This window comes from Lonchura striata, chromosome 3, assembly GCF_046129695.1.
Source record: "Lonchura striata isolate bLonStr1 chromosome 3, bLonStr1.mat, whole genome shotgun sequence".
In the NCBI taxonomy this organism is placed as follows: domain Eukaryota; kingdom Metazoa; phylum Chordata; class Aves; order Passeriformes; family Estrildidae; genus Lonchura; species Lonchura striata.
In genome coordinates, this window is record NC_134605.1 from 45,663,214 (window position 1) to 45,684,754 (window position 21,541).

General features: G+C 35.2%; 1 protein-coding gene across 1 annotated transcript in view; it reads right to left on the reverse strand.

Moving 5' to 3' along the window:
- Positions 1-803: 803 nt before the first annotated feature.
- ERO1B (endoplasmic reticulum oxidoreductase 1 beta) overlaps positions 804-21,541 on the reverse strand; it is a 29,802-nt gene continuing 9,064 nt past the window's right edge. The window contains exons 5-16 of the mRNA XM_021527088.2: positions 18,227-18,309; positions 16,320-16,393; positions 13,654-13,774; positions 13,517-13,563; positions 12,450-12,461; positions 11,591-11,617; positions 10,100-10,192; positions 9,699-9,945; positions 8,856-8,925; positions 7,589-7,675; positions 6,050-6,183; positions 804-5,320 (exon numbers count right to left, since the gene is read on the reverse strand). Coding sequence (XP_021382763.1) covers positions 5,260-5,320; positions 6,050-6,183; positions 7,589-7,675; positions 8,856-8,925; positions 9,699-9,945; positions 10,100-10,192; positions 11,591-11,617; positions 12,450-12,461; positions 13,517-13,563; positions 13,654-13,774; positions 16,320-16,393; positions 18,227-18,309 — 1,056 coding nt within the window. The 3' untranslated portion in view covers positions 804-5,259. The remainder of the gene's footprint in view (positions 5,321-6,049; positions 6,184-7,588; positions 7,676-8,855; positions 8,926-9,698; positions 9,946-10,099; positions 10,193-11,590; positions 11,618-12,449; positions 12,462-13,516; positions 13,564-13,653; positions 13,775-16,319; positions 16,394-18,226; positions 18,310-21,541) is intronic.

Consider the following 21,541-nt stretch of genomic DNA (forward strand, 5'->3'; position numbering starts at 1 on the left):
AGTCAAATACCTCACCAGGGAGAGGGATACATATAACAGTACAGACTTGTTTATAGAACCTGAATCTCAAAAGTGCCTTTCTGCAAAACAAGCCAGAAAAGTTGTGCTTCAGCCTTGTATCTTCAGGGATAAATGTAGTGAGCTCTGGGGAGAAATGGTGGATAAATACTATTCCAGGATGTGACGTCGCAGAGAGTAAACCTAAAAGTAATTATTACTAATCTAAGGCAAACAGGAACCCTGACTCTACTTCAGGTCTTCTTATTACGCCCAGTTCTCAGCAGTAAAGAACTCTGCATCCCCAGCATCTTTCTCCTTACCAACGTGGAACAAATACTGTAACTCAATCCACATATCCTCAGGAGGAAAGCACACTACTTCCAGTAATCTTTACTTCTATAGAAGTACTCCATTTTGAGGTGTACTACAGCATACCCAAATGGTGGATGGGCCTCATGTTTTCTTCATGCTAGACTTCAGGAAGTACAAGTAGTTGAAAATTCTTGTGTACATTTCACAGAGAATATACAGGATAAAAAAAGAAGGGATGGGGAGTAGATCTGATTAGATCTGCTTGAAAGCCAAAGGCAAAGCAGTGCCATACTCCCACATCAAGTCTTCCACAGTATCTTTGGGTTTTGGGGTCTTTATAGTAAAGCCAAAGCATGAACCTTACCTCCAGCAGAAGTTAACTATTTGTCCTCCCAATGCTTAAATTGCCTTCTTCACATGTATTCATTGAAGAAAAAAAAAAAAAAGCCAATTAAACTATCAGCCAGATTAAAAGAAATAACAATATAATGTTGGGAGAAATGAAATTTTATTAAACGCTTTGGAGTTCTACAATCTACAAATGCATGTTTGTACAAATTCTACATCTACAAATGTACATGTTTGTACAAAACTGCCTGAAGACCCAGTGCAAGAGAAGTCTGCAGGAATTTTATGTTCACAGCAGTTACAGCTGAACAGCAAAAACTTAAAGAGCATTCTGCACTTACAACAAACTTCAGCCCTATACCCAGTATGCGCACAGTCAAGTGACTGTAACCAACCATGGTAATGAACCAAATACTCTAAAACAAAGGAGATTTTAACAATGTGAGAGGTAAAATCTTCTATTTATCATCACCTAACAGGCACTTACCTATGCTGGGGATGAAATATCAGATTTTCGGTAAGATAATTTGTTAAAAATGCATACATGGAAGGAAAAAGAGACCCTTCCAGAGAAATAATTTCAACATAAAGACCTCCATTGGATGAACAAACCAAAAAAATATTTACAAAATTGATTTTATAAGCTATTCTGAGAAAGGGACAGAACAGACTTCATTTCTAAATAAGCCTTTTTGTATCTTAAAACAATTGGATTTAAGCAGGGGCTAAATTTGGTGATATTCATACAGAAACATACTGTAATTCTACAATGGATTCCTGATGTGCAGACACACTACAGTGCAATGTAAGCAGCAAGAAATATACAGGTTACCTTCATTTTTTGAATGACATTTAAGTGAGAGTGAAAATATCATCATTTTAATCTTACATGATTATCACAAAAGCAATTTATGTAATAGCTATCAAGTGTCATTGAAAGGTAAATAAAAATCAAAAAATATATTTTCATATGAAACACCAAAAATCACATCCACAAAAAGGTGTAGCAGAAAATACTTTAATTTGCATTTTGTAGATTCAAACATAGCAAAGATTCAGAAGTGTTTAGATCTCAATAAGCAGTTCCAACATTGATTCTGATTTTAATAAATATTACATTTTAATAGGATAGCTATATGGAGAAATTGTGAAGTGATGAATTGCTGATTGCTACTTTATAAACATGAGCATCAAGATTATTTACAAAATATTACAAGTCATTTCCCAGAAAAGCACAAAGCAAGGTCAGATAAAGGCAACCCAACCATCAAACACAACTCAAGAAAATGTGGCACAGTGTATTTCATGCACATACAATGACAGCACAGATCATCAGCTGAAAACTAGGAAAACATTTATTATTCCAGCTTACACAAGTCTATATTTCATTGTTTTAAATTTATATTCTGACCTACCTCCTAAGGCACTGAAGAACAAGTTATTCAGTAACAGTGCCCTACTTTTTACCTATGCAGTTGTTTTTTTTTTTTACTTTTACCTATGCAAGTCTTTTTTCACCATTTTACACAAGTCTTCATGACTTGGGAATAAGTAAATATTTTTGTCTTTGTCTTCTCACTACCTTTGGGATTACAATCATTGTGTCATTTGTACAAGAAAATGTACTGCTACTTTGAAATGAATGGCAGACAGTGTTGACAAGCTGATCTCCAACAGGGAGCTGGAATTTAAAACAGTTTACAGGTCATGGACGGTGTAACTAACCTTATTCTTTAGTATAAAAAAAGAGCTGTAAATTTTTAAAATTTAATTTAACATATAAAGAACTAAGTCATCCAACTCACACAGCAAAACTTCATAGGCAGCGAAGTCACAGAATGTACATCAAATACAGTAAAAAAGATGGTGACAGGAAAATTGTTTCAACTAGATCTGTTACAGGAAAAATCTTATGTCCTATCTCTATAACAACAGTGAAGTGAAATGCCTTCCATATTTGATCATCAAGAGATATGTACCTTCAGGTGCAACAGAACTTACACATACAATTTGCTGTTCAGTTGCATTCCTGTGTTGCCATGACACAAAGGAAAAGAAGAAAACCTTCACATCTCTTTATGTCCTTACCCAACAGTATTTACCTTGCACCAATGAGGGCTGCAAGGACCAGGTGCCAGGATCTGCACGCCTGAATCTCTCACCTGTCCCATGAGCAAGTGCATGATTCTGCTTCAGTGTCTGTTGATTTTAGCCAGGCACAGGTGGAGAAAGAAAAAAAATAGCAAGTTGCATCCCCAGGAGGAGGCTGGAAGCAATTCACTTTCCCCACACAGCAAGGGGGAAAAAGGAAGAAACATTTCTGAGACTTAGGTCCTTCCTGGGGCAGCACAGTCATACAGTTTTGTTTTTTATTTTAACTAGAAAACTCTGCCTAAAGCTTTAGGCACTATAATATAACACAGATAAATCCCAGTTATACGGCACTCCTCACACAAGTGAGCCTACAGTTCTAGCCCTTGCAGGTCTATCCAATCCAAAAGGCAAAGAATTAACAGCCAATTAAAAATTACACTCTTTCAATATATACAATTACTCAGAAGATTTGGATACTCAGGGTATAACACATCTACTAAACACAGCTGTTCACATCTGAGCTACTTACCTAGATTCCCACTTCAATTTAATAGAGAAAAATAAACTCTGAGGGTGCAAATACAGAGCTTGGAAGAGGCCAGATGAATCCATCTAGAAACCTCCTGCTCTTCTGCTTAACTAGAAAACAAAAGCCTTGCTCAGTCACAGGTGCCCACAGGCCAGAGAGGCTACTAGGAAAAAACATAACATCCCCAAACTGGCATCAGCTTCCCCTAACACCATGTCCAATTACCTTTAAGGTTAAACAGAAACTTCCACTGGGATACCAGTTCACTGCCAATTTGTGCAACTATCACCAAATTAAGGGTGGTTTGGATTTTGTTTGGGTTTTTATTTCCCTTTCTATTTTTTTAAATTTCATTTAGCACATCACAGTTTGACACAAAGGGGTTAACTTTCTTAAGCAACAGCATTTTTATAAAAGCCAAGTGTCAGCAGAATAGTCTATTTCATTTCCAGTCAGGTAGAAATTTGAAGCTAGTCTGGAAACAAAGCCTTCAGAAAATTTCAGCTATAAAGGAACACATTATGGAAGCCAATACAGTTACAATCAATTATATAATAGATCACTCAGTATCTAATAGGGTGAAAAATGTTTAAGAGCACTTAATTTTGTGAAGACTTGTTTTTAAAAACAAGAGATGTACCTACACTGCACCAGCACTTCCTACATTCATAACACCTAACTTCATTTTTAAACATGCTGGTATAAAAGAAATTATTACTTCATTTAAAATTTAAACCAATATTTGGCTGCTACTAATGGTGATGCTGTTTCTGAATTCTGTTTTAACACTGGTAAGTTATCACTGACTTTGTGGACAATGATATATGAGCAATTTTTTATTTTATGAAATAAATGTTATTAATATACCCGTTTTTTTATGCTGAATATCCTTTTAAAGAAGATACAGTATGGGTTTGCATAGATAGAGTATGTGGCATTAAATGTCAGTATGATTATGAATTTTAAAAAGCATCTTTTTCAAAAGTGGCTAAAAAAGCAAGTTATTTTTACACTGACCTTTTAACATAGCACTCCAACATAACTCATAAAGAGCAAATTTATTTCCATGGCTCAAAGACCAAGTGTGCTATTTTAACATTTAAGACACTAAAAAGACAACTTTTGAACTTGTGATTACAATCCAGAAAAATAATATGGAGTAAACAGAAATTTGATTGACTGCGGTTTTTCAGCTAGCAGCACTCCACTAACCATCTCCCCCCTGTCCTGACCCCTACTTCCAAGTAAATGCAGATAAGGAGCTGCAGCAAGGGGCTACAGAAAAGCCACTTTCAACTCTGCTGCATCAGAGACAAGGTAGTAATTAAAAAAAAGTGCTGAAAAGCACAAGACAAGGGCAAAAAAATTGATATCTTCATGATGCAAAGGAAGGCCAGCATGAAAAAATTTTCTGCTCATTAAATTTGCTATTTTTAAGTAAGTTTCATTATTACAGTAAGAAGCTAAACTCAGGAAGAGCCTTATTTCTTTTTTGTGGTTAGTTTTTTGTTGTTATCTTTTGTTTGTTTGGAGGTTTCCCCCCCACCCACCTCTGACAGTCAGAACTAACACACCAAATCCTCAGAATGCACTGAAGTTCAGTAAATGGGGAAACACAAGAAGTGATCCCCCCCTTTCCAGATGGGGCAAGTCAGGGTGGAGGTACATATATTTTCATATAAAACAGCTGTCTCAGAAAGAAAAGGAAATAAGAAAATTTATGAAGTTTCAACAGAACTGTGAACAAAAAACTTAAAAAATAAACAGATCAGCATAATTTACACATTTAAAAACTATATATTTCATTCATAAATATATTTTCTAATTAATAACCATTCCTAGTTTAAACATAAATATTCAAGTTGGGATTTGATTTTACTTTTTATCAGTTCATGTGAGTCCTGTAAGGATCAGTTCCTTCTGCTCAACGCAGTCATGTAAATGATCTTCACTAACAGGTTGTGCAAAGACCTTCATTACCTAGTTTGTTGTAATAAAACTTTAAAATTCTGCAACTCTTTTATACTTGTGGAAAGCCTGTAAAACAAAAACCATCATACCAAATCAGCAAAAGAGAAGTACAAATGATCACATTCATTTTACTTTAGATTTTTCCTCAAACACAATTCTGTTCCAAAGATTAGCACACTTAAGATACACTTTCTCTCAAAAGGTCTATTGATTCTCCATTTTACATTAACATAATATATGACAGGGATTAAAGTTTTTATATATATATATATATATATATATATAGTGTATATGTATACACACACATGTTTAATTGTCCCAGCTTCATTAAACATCTAAAAATTCCTAACCACAGGTAATAAAGTTTATGACATTATTTTATCAGATTGTTTAAATAGATTGTTTAAACAGGAACAGATTGTTATATTCAAGATATGAAGAACTAACGTAATGAACAAAGTATGCTCTATGTACACTTCTTTTAAAGGAGTTAAAATGTTTCATCATTTGAAGGAGATAAATTTGATTAATTTTTTTAAAATGTAAGACACTTAAATTTCATCTTGCAGAAGGTAGGTTTATGAGTCTTGAGACAGAAGGGATGAATTAGATCCAAACACAGAATGAAGACTAAGGCTAATAATCCACATGCTCAGTTTGAAGGCATTAAGTTTATCCATATCACTGGTAGTAACTCAGACTTTCAAAACCTACAGCTTCATGCACAATACTGTCTTTCCACATATTGACACTGAAGTTTTATTCTTTTCTACTATTAAAATTATAACATTTTACCTTCCAAAGGCATTTACAAGGGCAACTATTTCTTGCCGTGTGAGCTGAAAACCTTTTGATGGGCTATTCTCAGGAAGGCTCTGTATTTCCTTCTCAGAAAACAAAATCTTCAGAGCAGTTCCTAAGCCTTGAGTCTATAAGAAAAGTCCGAAGTTTTAATATCAGTAAAATCATTCCTTCAAATACTCATTAAAATAAAATAAAAACACACTAATCTCGGCAAATTTTAGTACCAATTCTTATATACTGACCCTCAACCACCCAAATAACTGTACAAAAACCAGGGCACTAATGCAAATACATGACAGCAATTGTGTGCCAGGTTCACTTATTTAGGAGCATTTTTTCCCTCAAGTATATTTGCTCTTCATCCTTATCTTTTTAATCTCTTCTTTCCCCATCTCTTTTCTCCTTGGTTATACATATGAAAATATGTCCATTACAACACTTCCAGCTCCCTCCTGCCCCTCAGCTTATAGAAGCTCCAACTCCCACAGGAGCACATCTCCCCTTTTCTTTCCCCTTCCCTTCTGAAGTCAAACTAAGTTTTTTTTTATGAGGTATCACAACAACTGCACTTTCCCCACCTTCAATTCTAGTGGCAAACAATGCAGGTTCAATTTTCTATGCAGAAATAGAACAGAAGTAGCTTTTCTTAATTTTAATTGGGCTACATAAGCAACCACTTGATTTTGACAAAAAGTGGTTAAAACTGGTTGCAAGAGAACTTTATAGGTCAGGAAATCTGGCCTTCTTTAGTTCTTAGTGAGGAGGAACAACAACAATAGATCAGAAGCATTAACTAGGACAGGATATGAAGAACTCCAGAAATTCAGCAGAGACCACCAAATTTTTGATGCTACAAACTCTTTGAAAATTGCACTATGATAAGTTTAATGTAATACAGTGGTATAGTACAGCAGACACTCCAAAGTAACATCTCAGTCTGGACTTAACATTAGTTTTGAGGTTCAAAATACTGTTGTCAGTAATTTTAAAAAGTAGTAGCCAAGAATATGAAACTGGCTTTCAACTTTCAGTTTAACTGCACACCTTTGCATTCATTTGCTGCCCTCTGTATAAACTGTGAAAAGTTGAATTACTTCTTTTTCATACACTTCAATTTTTAGAGTAAAATATCACACTGGATTCCCTAAAAAGTAAGTGCCATATTTAAAGGAAGATTTCCCATAAGTGATTCTACAAGGCTCATCTGATCGCTGAATACAGGTAAGATACTGACTGTTAGTAATATCTTACCATGAAGTATCTGCTTTAAAAGTAACTCTTTTAGCACACAAACTATACCTTTTAGCAAACTACACAGCTGTTGAATAAACAATTTGGAAAAAGATTTAAATGTTTATTGGTAAACTAAACATATACCTATTTTTAATATAAAGGTAAGGATATCAAGCACCAACCATGTGCAGAAAGCCTGAATGCTAAGGTAAGAGATGTCCTGCCAAAATGAAATAGATGCTTATCTTGGGACCTGCCCCTGCCAGAATACACAGACCTGCACAAAATAAACTGTACCTGCAACTTGCCCCACAGCCTGCATTTGTCACATCCAACACAGTCCATTATGCGGGAGATGTTCTTGAAATGCAATCTGAATTCTTCCTGTCAGTTAAAAACAAAATAAAAAAGCTTAAGCTAATGTACACCTTAGCTTTGCAAAAACAAAATGTTAATGAATACAGTACCATTAGAAATCCAATACCATTAGAATATCAATTCTCTAACCCAAACAGAACAAAACCATTGCTTTATGTAGTCAGGCCATAACAAAGATTCATGTAAACACAGAATCTGGTTTCCAAGCCACTTCTACCTTTTAATTCTTAAAAAAATCCCCCCAGAACAACAGAATATACAGGGAAATACATGGATTCTGTACACTGATTTCCTACCAACTTTCTCCAAATCTTCTGAGGTATAAGCACTGTATCTCTGTCCCTGACCATTTTTTTCCATCTTCTTATTCAAATCCCTTTTGAACAAATTACCTTTTTGACGAATAAGTTACAATTCACAGAAGATATTTCCTGTTCAAAACTATGGGTAGACTGTTCCTGTCCAACTTCAGGCAGAGCAGGAGCAAGCACAGTGAAGAACTAACTAAGCTAATCTCAATTTTTTAAGGTCCAAAAAAACACTAGCTGGGCTGATAAAACATTGCCACTTTTCTAATAGCATTTTTGGTAATGCTGATGACATTTAAAACCACTACTGAATTAAGGGTTTTAAGTGTTAATAAATATTAAAACAGAACTTCATTACCAAGCACCACTCCAACTACGAAATTGCAATTTACACCAGTGGCATGTTAACACTGGAAGCTGATGGGTAGGTATAGAATTTCCATTAGGTTCCCATGTCTAGGAACTATATTTTCTAATGTTACGTATCATATTATGAGACTATACTGTATATACTGTGTTCTATTATATAAGGCATAATTTTGTAAAGCAAACATGACTGGATAGGTTCTTTTTATTCAGATAATTATGAAACAGATACTCAAAAATAAGCGCTGCTGCATTTACTGGTAATATTCATGTGCCCCACCACAGTCCTGATGCCAGAGTCAAGACAAAAAGCCTGAGATTTCAGTCTGCTTGGATCAGGACAGCACCTTACCATAACATTGATTAAAAGGCCTCAGATAGAGCTCTACAAAAGGTAGGGGTAAAACCTTACTCTCAGCAGTGTGTTTGTGGTAAGCAGAAGGGGTTTCCAAAATTATACAGTCGAACTCCAAAATAGGTGTTTTGGATGTCATTCAGAAAACTAGCTTTACCTTTAGTGACTTGGCTCCTTTTTTATCTCCAGCAAACATGGACTTTTCATCAAAGTGCATATGGAAGGACCTAATAAAGACAACATGCAATCAAAACAAATGCTGGCATAAACTACAATGGTCAATTAAGCTTTGTGAGCAGCTGATATCATCAACGTAAAATATCTTTCAGAGTTCCTAGTCCTTGCAGATTAGGCCTTAAAAAATACTCAGTGGAATTGGTTTTATTGTGCAATCACTAAGTTGAAATCTGTTATTCAGAGTTTTGTTCAAATTAATACTGAAATTGGCTTAATTTTTGCCTTCCCACTCATCATTGCCTGACTACATCTCAATTACCTAGCAAGACCACAATTAGGGACAGCAATGAAACCATACAACATTGTTACCAATCACAAAAACTAGCAAAAAGGAGAGCAAAGAAACTGAACTTAAGAACATTATGGAATAAATAGAAGGAAGAAAGGATGGCCAAACCACCAGAGGTTAAGTCTTTGATAAAATCTGGATTACTCAGTGGACCATTAAAAGACTGTATGCACCTTTTCCAAATCAATCCTGTGCATCTTATACTGAAGAATCAGAAAAAGCAACACACAGGAAGTAACCCAGGGTGTTGAGCTGTTTGGGGTTTTTGGTTGTTTTTAAAGATTGGTATATTCAAACCTCAAAACTATTAATCTGTCCTATCAAATGTACAAATTGCCCTTGATCTCTCCCATTACTTAAATTTTATTTCTTTGTTCCACTCTCCTTTTCCTATCCTATCAAGGAGTCACCTATTCTCACTTCCAAATGAAGTTGAAAATCTCAAACTACTGGTAAAAATCCCTCACGCCTTACTTGGTATCCCTGAAGATATCTAGTAAAAGAGCTTTAGATTCAGCATCCTCGTGGCCATTGCCGGTGTAAAGGTCGACAACTGCACGCTCAAAGTATGGAGCAACCTTTGACAAAGCACGCAGCTCTATCAAATACAAGAAATACAAGTTCTTCAGCCTCCTTGGTCCTTCTCCTTTCGTTTCAGCAGGGTCAAAGCGACGAGTGAACTCTTTCACATTTGGTCCCCAGCGGGGCTTCCCCCACGTTTCTACAGAGAGAAAGAAAAAGGGGGTACAGGGGTAGTAAAAGAGACACATTTAGAACATAAAATCAATTAAGCATACCTGAACAATTCTCAGAAAACACAAAATACATACTACAGATATTGCAGAATTCCATTCAGCAATTTTACCTAGACATACCTTCAAGAAGATAATTTGCACACAGATGCAAGTTGATGCTTGCATGGAGTCCAGAAATGAGTTTATAAAACACTCTTTTCTCAAGGCAAAGACCTGTCCAGGAAAAATGACAAACAGATACCAAACTAAATACTGGAAATAATTTATTTAAACTAATATACCCTGACATTTTAATGATGCAAGTCTGCATTGCTGATTTTTCAAGAATTACAATTACTGCACTTAAGTATTGTTAATAAGCCCTTAGAGCCACCATAGGTAAAGTTTATCTTCTATTTTTTCTATAAAGCAATACTAAGAATGACATTTGACATTTCTTGCTTGCTATTTTAGTGTTCTAGTAAACACAGTCAAATAAGGACCTGTTCATTTGGCACAGATAAATTGCTACACAAAAATAAGGTGCCTGTACTGTTTGATCAATACATTTGAATTGATGTTGAATTTTGACCATCTGGAAATCAGAAATATACTGTGACTGTCTTAATTACAATTAGAGCTACCACTGAATTAGAGGAGTGAAAGAAAAACACCAAAAGGCCCAGAAAAACCTTACAGCACTAGAAAACAGAAAAATACCTCTTCATAGCTATACTGCAAATTCACTGAAGACTTAAATGCACAGGACAAAACCTTGGAAAATATGACTTGATGAATACAGACTTCTACAGCATAAATGGAAAAACAGTGGCATTGAGATGTCAGAATATAATTTATATGCAGAAATTACTTACAATTCCAATGAGAACCAAAGTTAGAGACTACACTTGAAATTAAAGAGTTTGTTCCTTTAAAAAATATGTTTGGACAACTTTCCTGCCACTCCAAGCTCTACAAATGGAAGCAGGAAGAGCTGATGGTGAGGCCTACCTGTGAGGCTGACATGTGTTCTCACTTAGAGATGTTACATTTTTAAAGGCATGTAAATTTATATGCTTTCCTACAATACCACCAGACAAGTAAAGGCCTAGGAAAGGCAGAATGAACTAATCTTAAAATTAAGTACATTTGACTCAATTTTCTGCACACCTCCAAAATGGGATTTTCATTGCTACTACTGCAATAATAATTTCCATTTCAACATGAATAAAAGGAAAATTGCTTTGCCTCGTGAACACACAGACTTAGATTATAAACTGGGAACAGAGCCACCAAAATCTTTACTGTTCTTTAAAGCTGTTTCCAAATAATAATGCTTACCAATATTACTACTAATAATGCCTCTGTTTAAATGCCTAAAATAACCAGAAAATTCAAACTAGCAATGAAGTGAATTTCCTCTATGAAAGATAAAACAAATGTTTAAGGAGTATGTTGCCTAAGTAAACTAGAAGATTTTTAAAGACCCTCAAGGTAAGTAGTATTTGAACAACACTTGGAAGCTCTGCACAATTTATGAAAAAGCCCACACTATGAAAAATATTTGAAGAAATGAAAAAAGTGCTACAGTGTTCTTTCTAGTGACTATAACACTCATCCAAGAGCCTTTACCTTCTAGCCATGTGTAGAAAGATTCTCCTGTAAATACAAAGTACATAGTTAAATGGAGAGTATTAATTTTCAACATTACAGCATCTTTATATCACTATGCATACAACATCAGTTGCTATCTAATTTAACATGAAGTTAAAAAATTTAGCTATTGAAATGAAAACAGGCATGGAAGCAGCTAACTTGGAGGTCAATTTAAATGTGTTGGATAGGAGAACAGGAGAAATACAAGAATGAGCATGCCTAAACTACTGGTCAGGGCATTCAACAGTGTATGGGAGCACAAGTTTAATTATTTGCACTGCTGGTGAAAGACATGCTGGCAGACTGCAATTCTGACAGCCTTTACCTTAATCTGCCTAAAGGTTTCCTTTAGACTCAGATCTTTTGCCCGAGAGCTTTCAGTTGACTGAAAAATCTTTAAGTCTGCTGCACTGTAGGCAGATCAAATACTTTCTCCCCACTCTCTCCCAGTCTTCCCAAAATCAAGGGCATTCAAGAAAATACACAAAAAATTGTCCCTCTTCTTTTAAGGGATCTGACATCAGTATCAATGGAGTTCTGGAAGAACTAATAACATTATTACAATACATATTCTGCTACAAGAATAAGAACCAAAAAGAGAACTGTATTTTGCTCTTATCCACTCCTTCCCTTTACTCCAAATGAAAGTACGAGTCCATTAAAAACATTTTCTAATGAATAATATGTATAAAAACATAACTTTTCTGCTCTCTTATTAAAGAAAGATAAGTTTCTTGCTCTCTAATTCGATAATAGTAAAGTGAATAAATCCAAAATCCAAAACTCTCTAATGCTTACTTCATTTTTGCAGGTCAAGAAAAATAAGATGACTTACCATCATCTCCTCCTTAGAGAGGAAAAAAAAAGAAATGCATAAGCATTAAAAAGATAATTTCCACAGCAAAGCAGTAATGAAACATAGACTTTACTACAAACACTCAAAAAGTGCAAGAAACCTTATTTATAAAAAATAGGCTATTTTCCTTCACTCCATTCTTGCTCCTGAAGACTTGACACATTGTAATAATGAAAGTCACTAAGAAATTTAAATCTTAGTAGCAGCTGATTCACATATTCTTGAAAGTTGTATTTTAGCTTCAGAAAAATAGTTAAGAAGTCATAGTCTTTAGTTTGCATTGTTCAACAATTAGTTCCTTCCTGAAATACAGATCTCTGCATTAAACAATTCTCAAAATTCTTTTTATTTGTATCAGCTTTTAGTAATTATAAATATTGAGATATCTTGATTTTCTAGTGAATGGTGATTTTTAAACTGAATCTACTAGCTAATAGTTAATTTTAAGGGAAATGGGACACACTGACAGAGGAAAGCTGATTCATTTGAAACATCAGTTATAGCTTTCAACTTAAAATTGAAAACAAATCCCAAGCTATTAGAATAATAGACTTTTTTTAAAACAATTTTGCACATAACTGATTCTTTGCAAGTGTCCAGTCCTTCAAATACTACAATTATTTGTACACTCACAATACACTGTACACTATGGATGAAAAATGTACAACCACATTACACCAGGATAAGTATGAACTGAAGTGACTAAATTAAATGCTTTTTGAAAAAATAAACAAGAATACAAAAGTGCATTCAAATTGGAAAACTAGTGTGACACTTTGTGGAGAAGTTTGGGACTTACAATTTAGCTTTCATATCAGCTTACCTGACATTAATAAGCCTATTAACAGGGATAAGATTAGGCATGTATGTAATAAAGTATCACAAGCTTTAGTCTAAATATTAAAAATGTACAGCTACCTCTACAGAGGAAATTAAAAAAGCAGAAAGCACACCTACAGACTGGAGATTACTATCTGTATCCCTTACACTGCAACAGTCACTCTGTTAAAAGAAGTGCATTGGAAAATAAAACAGGCAAGACCCACCCCTACTAGGCGCCAATGGATTTAAAGGACGATAGACAGATCGAGGCCTAAAAAATAAGATAGAAAACACAAAGATCAGTTTTTAGCTAAACTGATGTACAGGTATAAGAAATATGCTTCTTCTCCTTCCCAATTACTTGAAGCAGTTTTCTTCATAAATGCTGTTCCATACTCTCCAAGCAGAAGGCCCCTTGTATCCAGTGTAACGTTCTGGATTCAGCAGCAAATCCACATACTGTGCATCTGGAGATCTCTCATCTAAATAGGAAAAATTTTGTTACATATGCTAAGTGATCCATTGAAAAAGATTTAACTTAACCAGTCTCATAGAACTAAATATAAACAAGAGGTCTCATAATCTGTCTTCCAGTTGGATTTTAAGTGCCATGTATGTAGAAATGCAGCTATATACACACTAAATACAAAGCTCAAAAGCACATAATCAATTCCCAAGTCTCCTGTGTCTCCAATTTCCATAATGTCTGATGATAAACTACGTGGCTTCTTTAAGTCTACCATAAACACTTGACATGCACTGTATTCCCTGACCCTAGGCTAAGACCTAAACAGTGTTGTGTTTTAAATGGCTTCCAAATTTAGGGTTTGTCTGGCAGTATTTGAGGGGGTTGCTTTTATGAAATTGGTATTCTGCATACAGTGGGTTCTTAATAAAGACAAGATCAAAGTAATAAATCTTGTAGCTGATATATACTGTCAATTTATTAGCTAAATCCATTTTTCCTCCAAATACTCTTGTATACTGGCAGAAAAGTCTGATCACATTGCTTAACTGTACAAAACTTTCAGCATATTGCAGAATAAATCTCTTGGATACAACAAGAAGCATGTTACTTAAGCAGCCTTTCAACAAGCTATACCCTCATCTTGGAAGTTCACTACAAATTTCAGGTAACTTATCCAAAGCAAATTGTGAAGCAGGACTCCCTCTGCTTAAAAGCACTGTAGAAACAGAAATCATTTCAAGCTACAACCAGTAAAAAGCAGGAGGAATTCACCCCTCTTTGAAATTCTAGGTCATGACCAACTCATGCTTAAACAAACCCCAGATACAATATAAGCCGTAAGTCCGGGGACTTATTCATAGTAATAAACCAAGAAGTGCCACATAGTACTTCCTCAGATATCAAAAAACCCCACAGAAACAGAGAGTGAAACTGTTCTAAAAAAAGAAGAGATGATTCTGCATGAGCAGTTAAGCATTGCTTCAGCAGCAGCAGCAAAAACAAAGAAAGGAGACTGATACAAGACACACAAGTGCCAGATGAGAGAAAGTCAAATTACAGCTTTACTTATTTATTTGACAGTGTGGCTAATCTAAGCAGTTCCTACACTCCCTGATCACTTTGGGGTCCATTTTTCTTCTTGTTATCCACATACAACTGAGTCTATGTGACTGCAGAACCATGCAACAGAAAGATGGAAAGCTGGCCTGGGTTACTAGTTTTTTTCAGCTAGATCAATTTCCTTATCTAGTTTATGATTAAGCCAAACAGGAAGAGAGGGGAAGAGAGCAAGGGTTTCTGCTTCCTCCCCTTGACTCCCAGTAGTAATTTTCTCTCACTCTCCCTGCTCCAGATCACAAACTCACCCAACAAGCCAGTTCATCACAACAGTGTGGGAGGTGGCAGGGAGATAGCAACTTACTTTCCCGCTATTTAGGTAAGCCTAATCAGCTTACCATGCAGAAAGAAGCACGCCAGAGCCAGTGCAAAAAAAAAAAAAACCACACTGGAAGAACACAGCTGGGGACAGCCTCCTTCAGTAGGGCGTGATATAAGGAGAGATGGAGGTAGAATCAGGAACTACTTAAGTTAGTATTATTTCTAGAAGAAATGATCCTCAACTACATCTTTCACAGCTCAGTATTACTAAAAGATATATGTATACAATTTGAAGGTAATAGAGACAACAGCAGATAATTCTACATAACAGTTCAGATCTACAGTAATGCTCATCAGCTGTTACAAAAACAGCTCACATAGAAAGCATTCAGATCAGGCACAGCAGAAGTGCTGAAAGAGAACTGCAGCTGCTAGGTCCACTGCAGCTGCTACCTTCTCAGGTGACACCAAACATAAGCCTAAGGGTAGATGAAAACATCCAGCATTATGACCTTAATATTCCTAGCATAGGAAGCTTTCTAAGGTATTTATTAAAAAGGACTTCATTAGTCAATCCTGAAGTTGGCAATTCTCACACTTATCTGAAAAACACTCCTTTGAATGTTACATATATATTAAATAATAAAGACTCACATACGTGGAGGAGAGGAAAGACACAATCTAGTATCGTAATGTTTTAACAATAAGAAAGTCTTTTCAAATAAGGATGCAGAAATCATTTGGAAACAGCAAAGCAGGAAGAGGAACAAACTCAATCCAAGCACAGTAAAGTAGCAACAAAACAATATAGTAGTAAGAAACAATCAGCTGCAAGCCATTTATCTTATACTTGTGCTAGATGCAAATTTTTTTGTAAGAAGCTTTTTGAAAAAGTGTTACCACCCTCCCATTTACCATCTTTTTTGTTTACATAAATATCGCCTGTTCAATATACTACAAGGAGGTTACAGTGAATGTGCACTGTGTAGGCTACCAAAGACTCCTTGTAAAATTGCAAAAATTTCCACTTTGTGTGTATGATATGAACTGTCACATTTCTGTCACTTGGGAGAAAATTAAAACTGTTTAAAAATGGCTATTTGTAGAGAAAACATGCTCTTTTGCATTTTTTATGAGACAGTAAATAAAATAAACACTCTGAAAAAGCTTAAACATTTTACCATCAAGTTCACAAAAATGATCCTGTGAATCATCGTATCTTGCCCAGTCAATGAAAGCCTCCTTACTTTGGTTACTGAGGGGAAAAAAGAAATTTGATTTTAAACTTTTAAATCAACAATGTCAATAAGAGCTTCTGAAAGAATACAACCTACATATAGCTTGGAAGTGGATTCTGAGTCAGTATATCTGAAACTTGAGAATATGTGGAGCTACCCCTTGTTAACTGCAGAGATTCAAGCGGGCACCAACTGCAATACTTTCAAAAGTCAATTTGATGTTGAGACAAAAATTTCACCATTATTTGAACTAACTGCAGTGACTTTTCTTCCTTCAATAAGAGCTTGGTAAAATATTGTCATAGAATACATTTTTAACACATTTCAGAGTACTACTTTAGCAGCTGTCACTTTGAGGGTGGGGAGGGAGGAATCACCGTGTTTTCATAACCTTTACTTTCAATGAAAGCTACGATTGTTAGTGCCTTACTTTATACTGGGAGACTAGATGTCTAAATCCCTCTTCTAAGCTAAAGTATGATTGAATATGATTTTTCTGAAACCATTTTAATAATAATAGCATTCCACTCACTCTAGCATTTTCTGCACTGTACTAGAGAGACAAGCAGTTTGAAGCTCCCACACTATGAAATACAAACAGTGCCAAAACCTTTCATCCGTGACTGTGTGCAGCACAGAACTACTGATGCCACAATACTGACAGCAAAATGTAAGCAAAGCTAAGATTAGGAACTTGTCCCAGTGCAGGGAAGTGCCTTGAAATCACAAAAACTACCTATTCTGTTTAATCAAATTAGAACCAGCTCAACGCTACAGAGGCAATTCTACAACAAGACACATTTCTAACCTTCTGCCAAATCACAATAGAAGACATTATACTTGGCATTAGGTGAGGAAATTCTTTGGTAATTACCAAAAGACAAGATTTGATAACCACAAGAAATACAACTTATAAAGGAAAACAGCTTAAAACCAACAGGATAATGCACTGCTAGGTAGAGAACATGGAGGTTTTCCTGCAAAGCACAAACTCGTCCTCCACTTGCAGGATCCAGTACCTGCCCTCTTCCAACTTTAATCATCTGTCCTACTCTCATAAAGACATTTTCTCTAGCTCTCCATTTACAGTCTCTATTCTTTTGCCTTACAGAAATGGAACAGAACAGTTTCTTACCTCCCCTAAAACACCACACACTAGGCAGAAATGGTCATTTTTCATGGCACAAGAAAGAGTTTCAAAATCTTTACCAGGTAGAACTGCTGAAATTTGTGGGCAAAGACACCATATCCCTCCATTAACAGTGAAAATTTAATTTGTGTATTTCTATTTTTCAAAAGTGGGGAATCCATTAGAGTGCTATGTTTTCTAGATGCTGTTCCACAGACTTCTGTACACAGGGACAATGCCATCCTGAAGAATTTCTCCTATCCAATCTTGACAGTGCCATGCAATAAGCAAGATCAGAGAACTGGCCCAAGCTAAAAATAACTTTGCCAACAACAAAAGTAACTCAACTCCCTGATCTGGTTCACTGAATGATCACAAATAGGCACATCAGTGCAGCAGTGGGACAAAGCAGGACCAAACCCCTTAATCCAGTAGTTGTTGAGAACAAAGAATAGAGAAAAGGTAGTTCCATTTGCAGGATTCTTCTGACTCTTGATGATGTATGATACCTCTTTTAAGTAGTATCAAAGCATACTTTAAACAAAAAAAACAGTCTACTTATAATTTAATACCTTTTTCTTCAGATGTTCTTGCATAATTTCCCATTTACTTTCTAATGGGTTATGGACAGAATGAAGAACAAAAACCAGCATATCAGACAGAGAAAATAAAGTGTTCCTTTCTTACTATTTTTGTACTGTTGATGTAGATCACAGCATACCTTAAGGTACTGTTAACTGCTCCCAGCTTGTTAGCTTGCTCACAGTCTTCCAATTCTTTGGAATTATTTGCTGCTTTTGAATACTGTAGAAAAAGTCATATTTAACATGCAAATGAATTACTGAAATCCTCAAGAACAGGTGTTTTGAAAGGTCTTTTTCTAAGTTTAGCAGTGACTTCCCTAGTATTAAAAATGCTCTTATTCTAGAAGCACAATATGGTTCTGGAACATTTCTTACTTTGATTTTTTTTTCACTTAAGTTCATCAGGCTGATTTCACTCTGACTTTAACTGCTACAGGGAATTCAGCTAAAGACATCAAAATTTTGATTTGATTTTTGTTTAAATTGAGTTATTTTATTATAAAACACCCTACATGGAGTGTTTCAGATACTTATTTACTTTTTCTTTTTTTTTTTTTTTTGCAAGTATAATAATATGCCAAGTTTAATTTCATTTTAGTAGGTATATTTATTACTTTTGGCCATTTCCCCCTCATGTTTCCTTTAATCCAATTCACTGGCCTGCTCCACATGCACACGGGTCTGGAAGACAAAGTTTTTCAGCTGAACTCAAATTTTGCTTATATTAAAGACAGAATGGAAATATATAAGCTGAACTTTGATTCTGAAGTATTTTTTAAAAAGTAATCCACTAAAATACTTACTTACGGAACACGTCTAAGGAAAACATTTGAGGAATTAAAGATTATATTCCACTATTCTATAGTAATATAGTTATGTAAGCAGGGAATTTAAGTCTGTCAGCTTAAAGCTCAAAGTTCTTCTAAGTTTAGAAACATTAAAGGTAGTAACAGTGCTGTATTAAGACAAACTCAATCTCCTCCTTTTTGGGGTTTTTGGATTTGGGGGCGTAATGTGTCTTTTTTGCAGACTAAACCTTATGTCAGTTAATAAAACAAATAAATTATAAATTTTAAGAGAAAGAGTAATTAATTTCTGTGGACAGCTTTGTGGTCAAGATGTCAGAGGTGAAGTACCATGACAATATGTATCACTAAAAAAAAAAAAAAAAGAAATTTAATTAAAACTGTTCAGATTAGTAAGCAAAATTATTTCCTTTTAAAAAATGCATTTGCCTGAACCAACATGAGGAAAAACAGTAGAAGACCTTAGAAGCAAAGGAGATTAGAAATAACAGATAATTTAAATCTTGTTAGAGGCCTTGCCCATAAATATTTACTCTAAAAAGAATTTTTCATTCAATTTTCTTGGATTTGACAGGCATAAGACTTCATTCTTTAGCATTGTATGGATGTTAAAAAGAAAAATGGGAACAAGAAATGGCCTTAACCTGGACTGAAACAGATACTGCTAATGAAATAACATAAGGAGATGCTGAGGCAAACATTCTGCATGTCTAGAGCTGCAAACCTATCCCTACCCTGAAGTGAAAAAAGGTTACTACCAAGATTAGAATTCTAAATTGAAACTTTCTGTCAAAATGATCATTCAGGTCTCAAAATATGTTTCCAGCCTTTCCTATTCTCCTGCGTTTAATAGCAACAGTTGTCAGATCAGTGCTTTGTGACCCCTGACAAGATCAGGACAAAATATCTATTCTTGCCAACCAGGATCTCCTAAGGCCAGTTACTGGAAAAAACAAACAAAACAAAACAAAAACAAAACAAAACAAAACAAAAAAAAAAAAAAAAAAAAAAAAAAAAAAAAAACACCAGAAAAGAGAAGGGCAGGAAATAAATTACGAAGTTGAATGTTGTAACCTGGAGTTACTGTATCCTGTCTCTCGCTTTAAAGATTAATACAGCTTTAATGTGTAGCCACAAAATATGTATTCACCACTCAAATGCAACAGAACTACAGAAAAGGAAATGACTGTGTGCCTCTACAGCACTATTTCAAAAGGCAGTGGTGTCAAGAATTAAAAAGACTACTGATAACTGCACTCCTATGGGGAAGGCATACAAGTGTAACCTTGGTCTTTGCAGCTAGATGAACATTCAAATGAACCGTTTTCTTCATTGTTCAGCAAACAAAAAAATCCCCCATAAAAACCTAAATAAAGTTAGAAGTTTACAAGCTCCTCTACATTAGGAAAGAAAGGCAATGGAAAACTAGACAGAAGCCGCAGAAAACCTCTCCACAATGCCTTTGGTTATTTTCAGCTTTCCAAGACCAACAATTTCAGAATGAAGGAGAGAAACTGGACATGCATGTGTTCTCAGGGCAAAAAACATCCTTTTTTTTAATCCAGTACTTTACAGATAAGCCATAAAGTGTAAGACTTCCCCAAATGGGAAATTAGCACAGGCTAATAGTACAGTACTTGCATAGTCCTTGAAACAAAACATTCATACTAAAATGAATTTAATATTTCCTTAAAAGGGATATTAAATGAGATTGTCAGTTTTTAATTGGGTCTAAAAAAGATCATTTAACTGAACCCTAAGAAGTAAGAAAATCACATAGGCAAGATTCATGTCCATTATGATGACAATTTTCAACCAGAATTATTTGCCTCTCTAACAGAAAAGTAGCACATATTAGTGTCTTCTACTACAGATTAAGGGTACAGAATTGCCTAACTTTCAGTACTGTAGCTGGTTTCAACAACTTGCAAGACAATTCAAAGGAAACCACTGTAGCGAACATACAGCAAATGACAGCTTCCCAAAGAATCTATCCAGATGTCTTTATTGTGCTGAAAGCAAAAGGTATCCATTTTTTTCACTTCCTAAATCCAATTTGATATGCTCATGTGAAGTTTCCAAAGAACAGCATGCCTTTGGTTACTATTTAACAACTTATTTATGACTCTCAAGATTAATCAATCAAGAAGCTCAAACTCAGAAAGAACCCTTTCTGAAACAATTTTTAAAGTCTTATCAAGTCTCCTCTCTTTAGGAGGTATTATGGCATTCAAGGAGTCATCTTCTCTACAATCAAGCTTGAAAGATAAAAGCATCAATGAAAAAGAGAACTGGTAACAGATTATTCAAATAAAACACAAGATCTGCTGTCCAGAGATAGTGTCAGCTTTTCAGAACAACTACTGCTACTTGTGCTGGAATGGCAAACAACTGACATTTAGGTCATGTCAGTGAGAAAGATGATTACCAGGAATCTTTAAATGAAGAGGCAGTCTTTACTTCAGAGTGAGTTAACAACGTATGTATAAAAGAAACAAGACTTCCTCTTGAGCTAAAGGCTTGGACAGATTTGCCTGCTCTGTTCCAGACAGCAGCACACAAGTCATCAATTCACAATGAAGTATTCATCTCAACTATCTCTGATAACATTTCTTGGCATGAGATCTAAACCCAATGCCAGCAGTC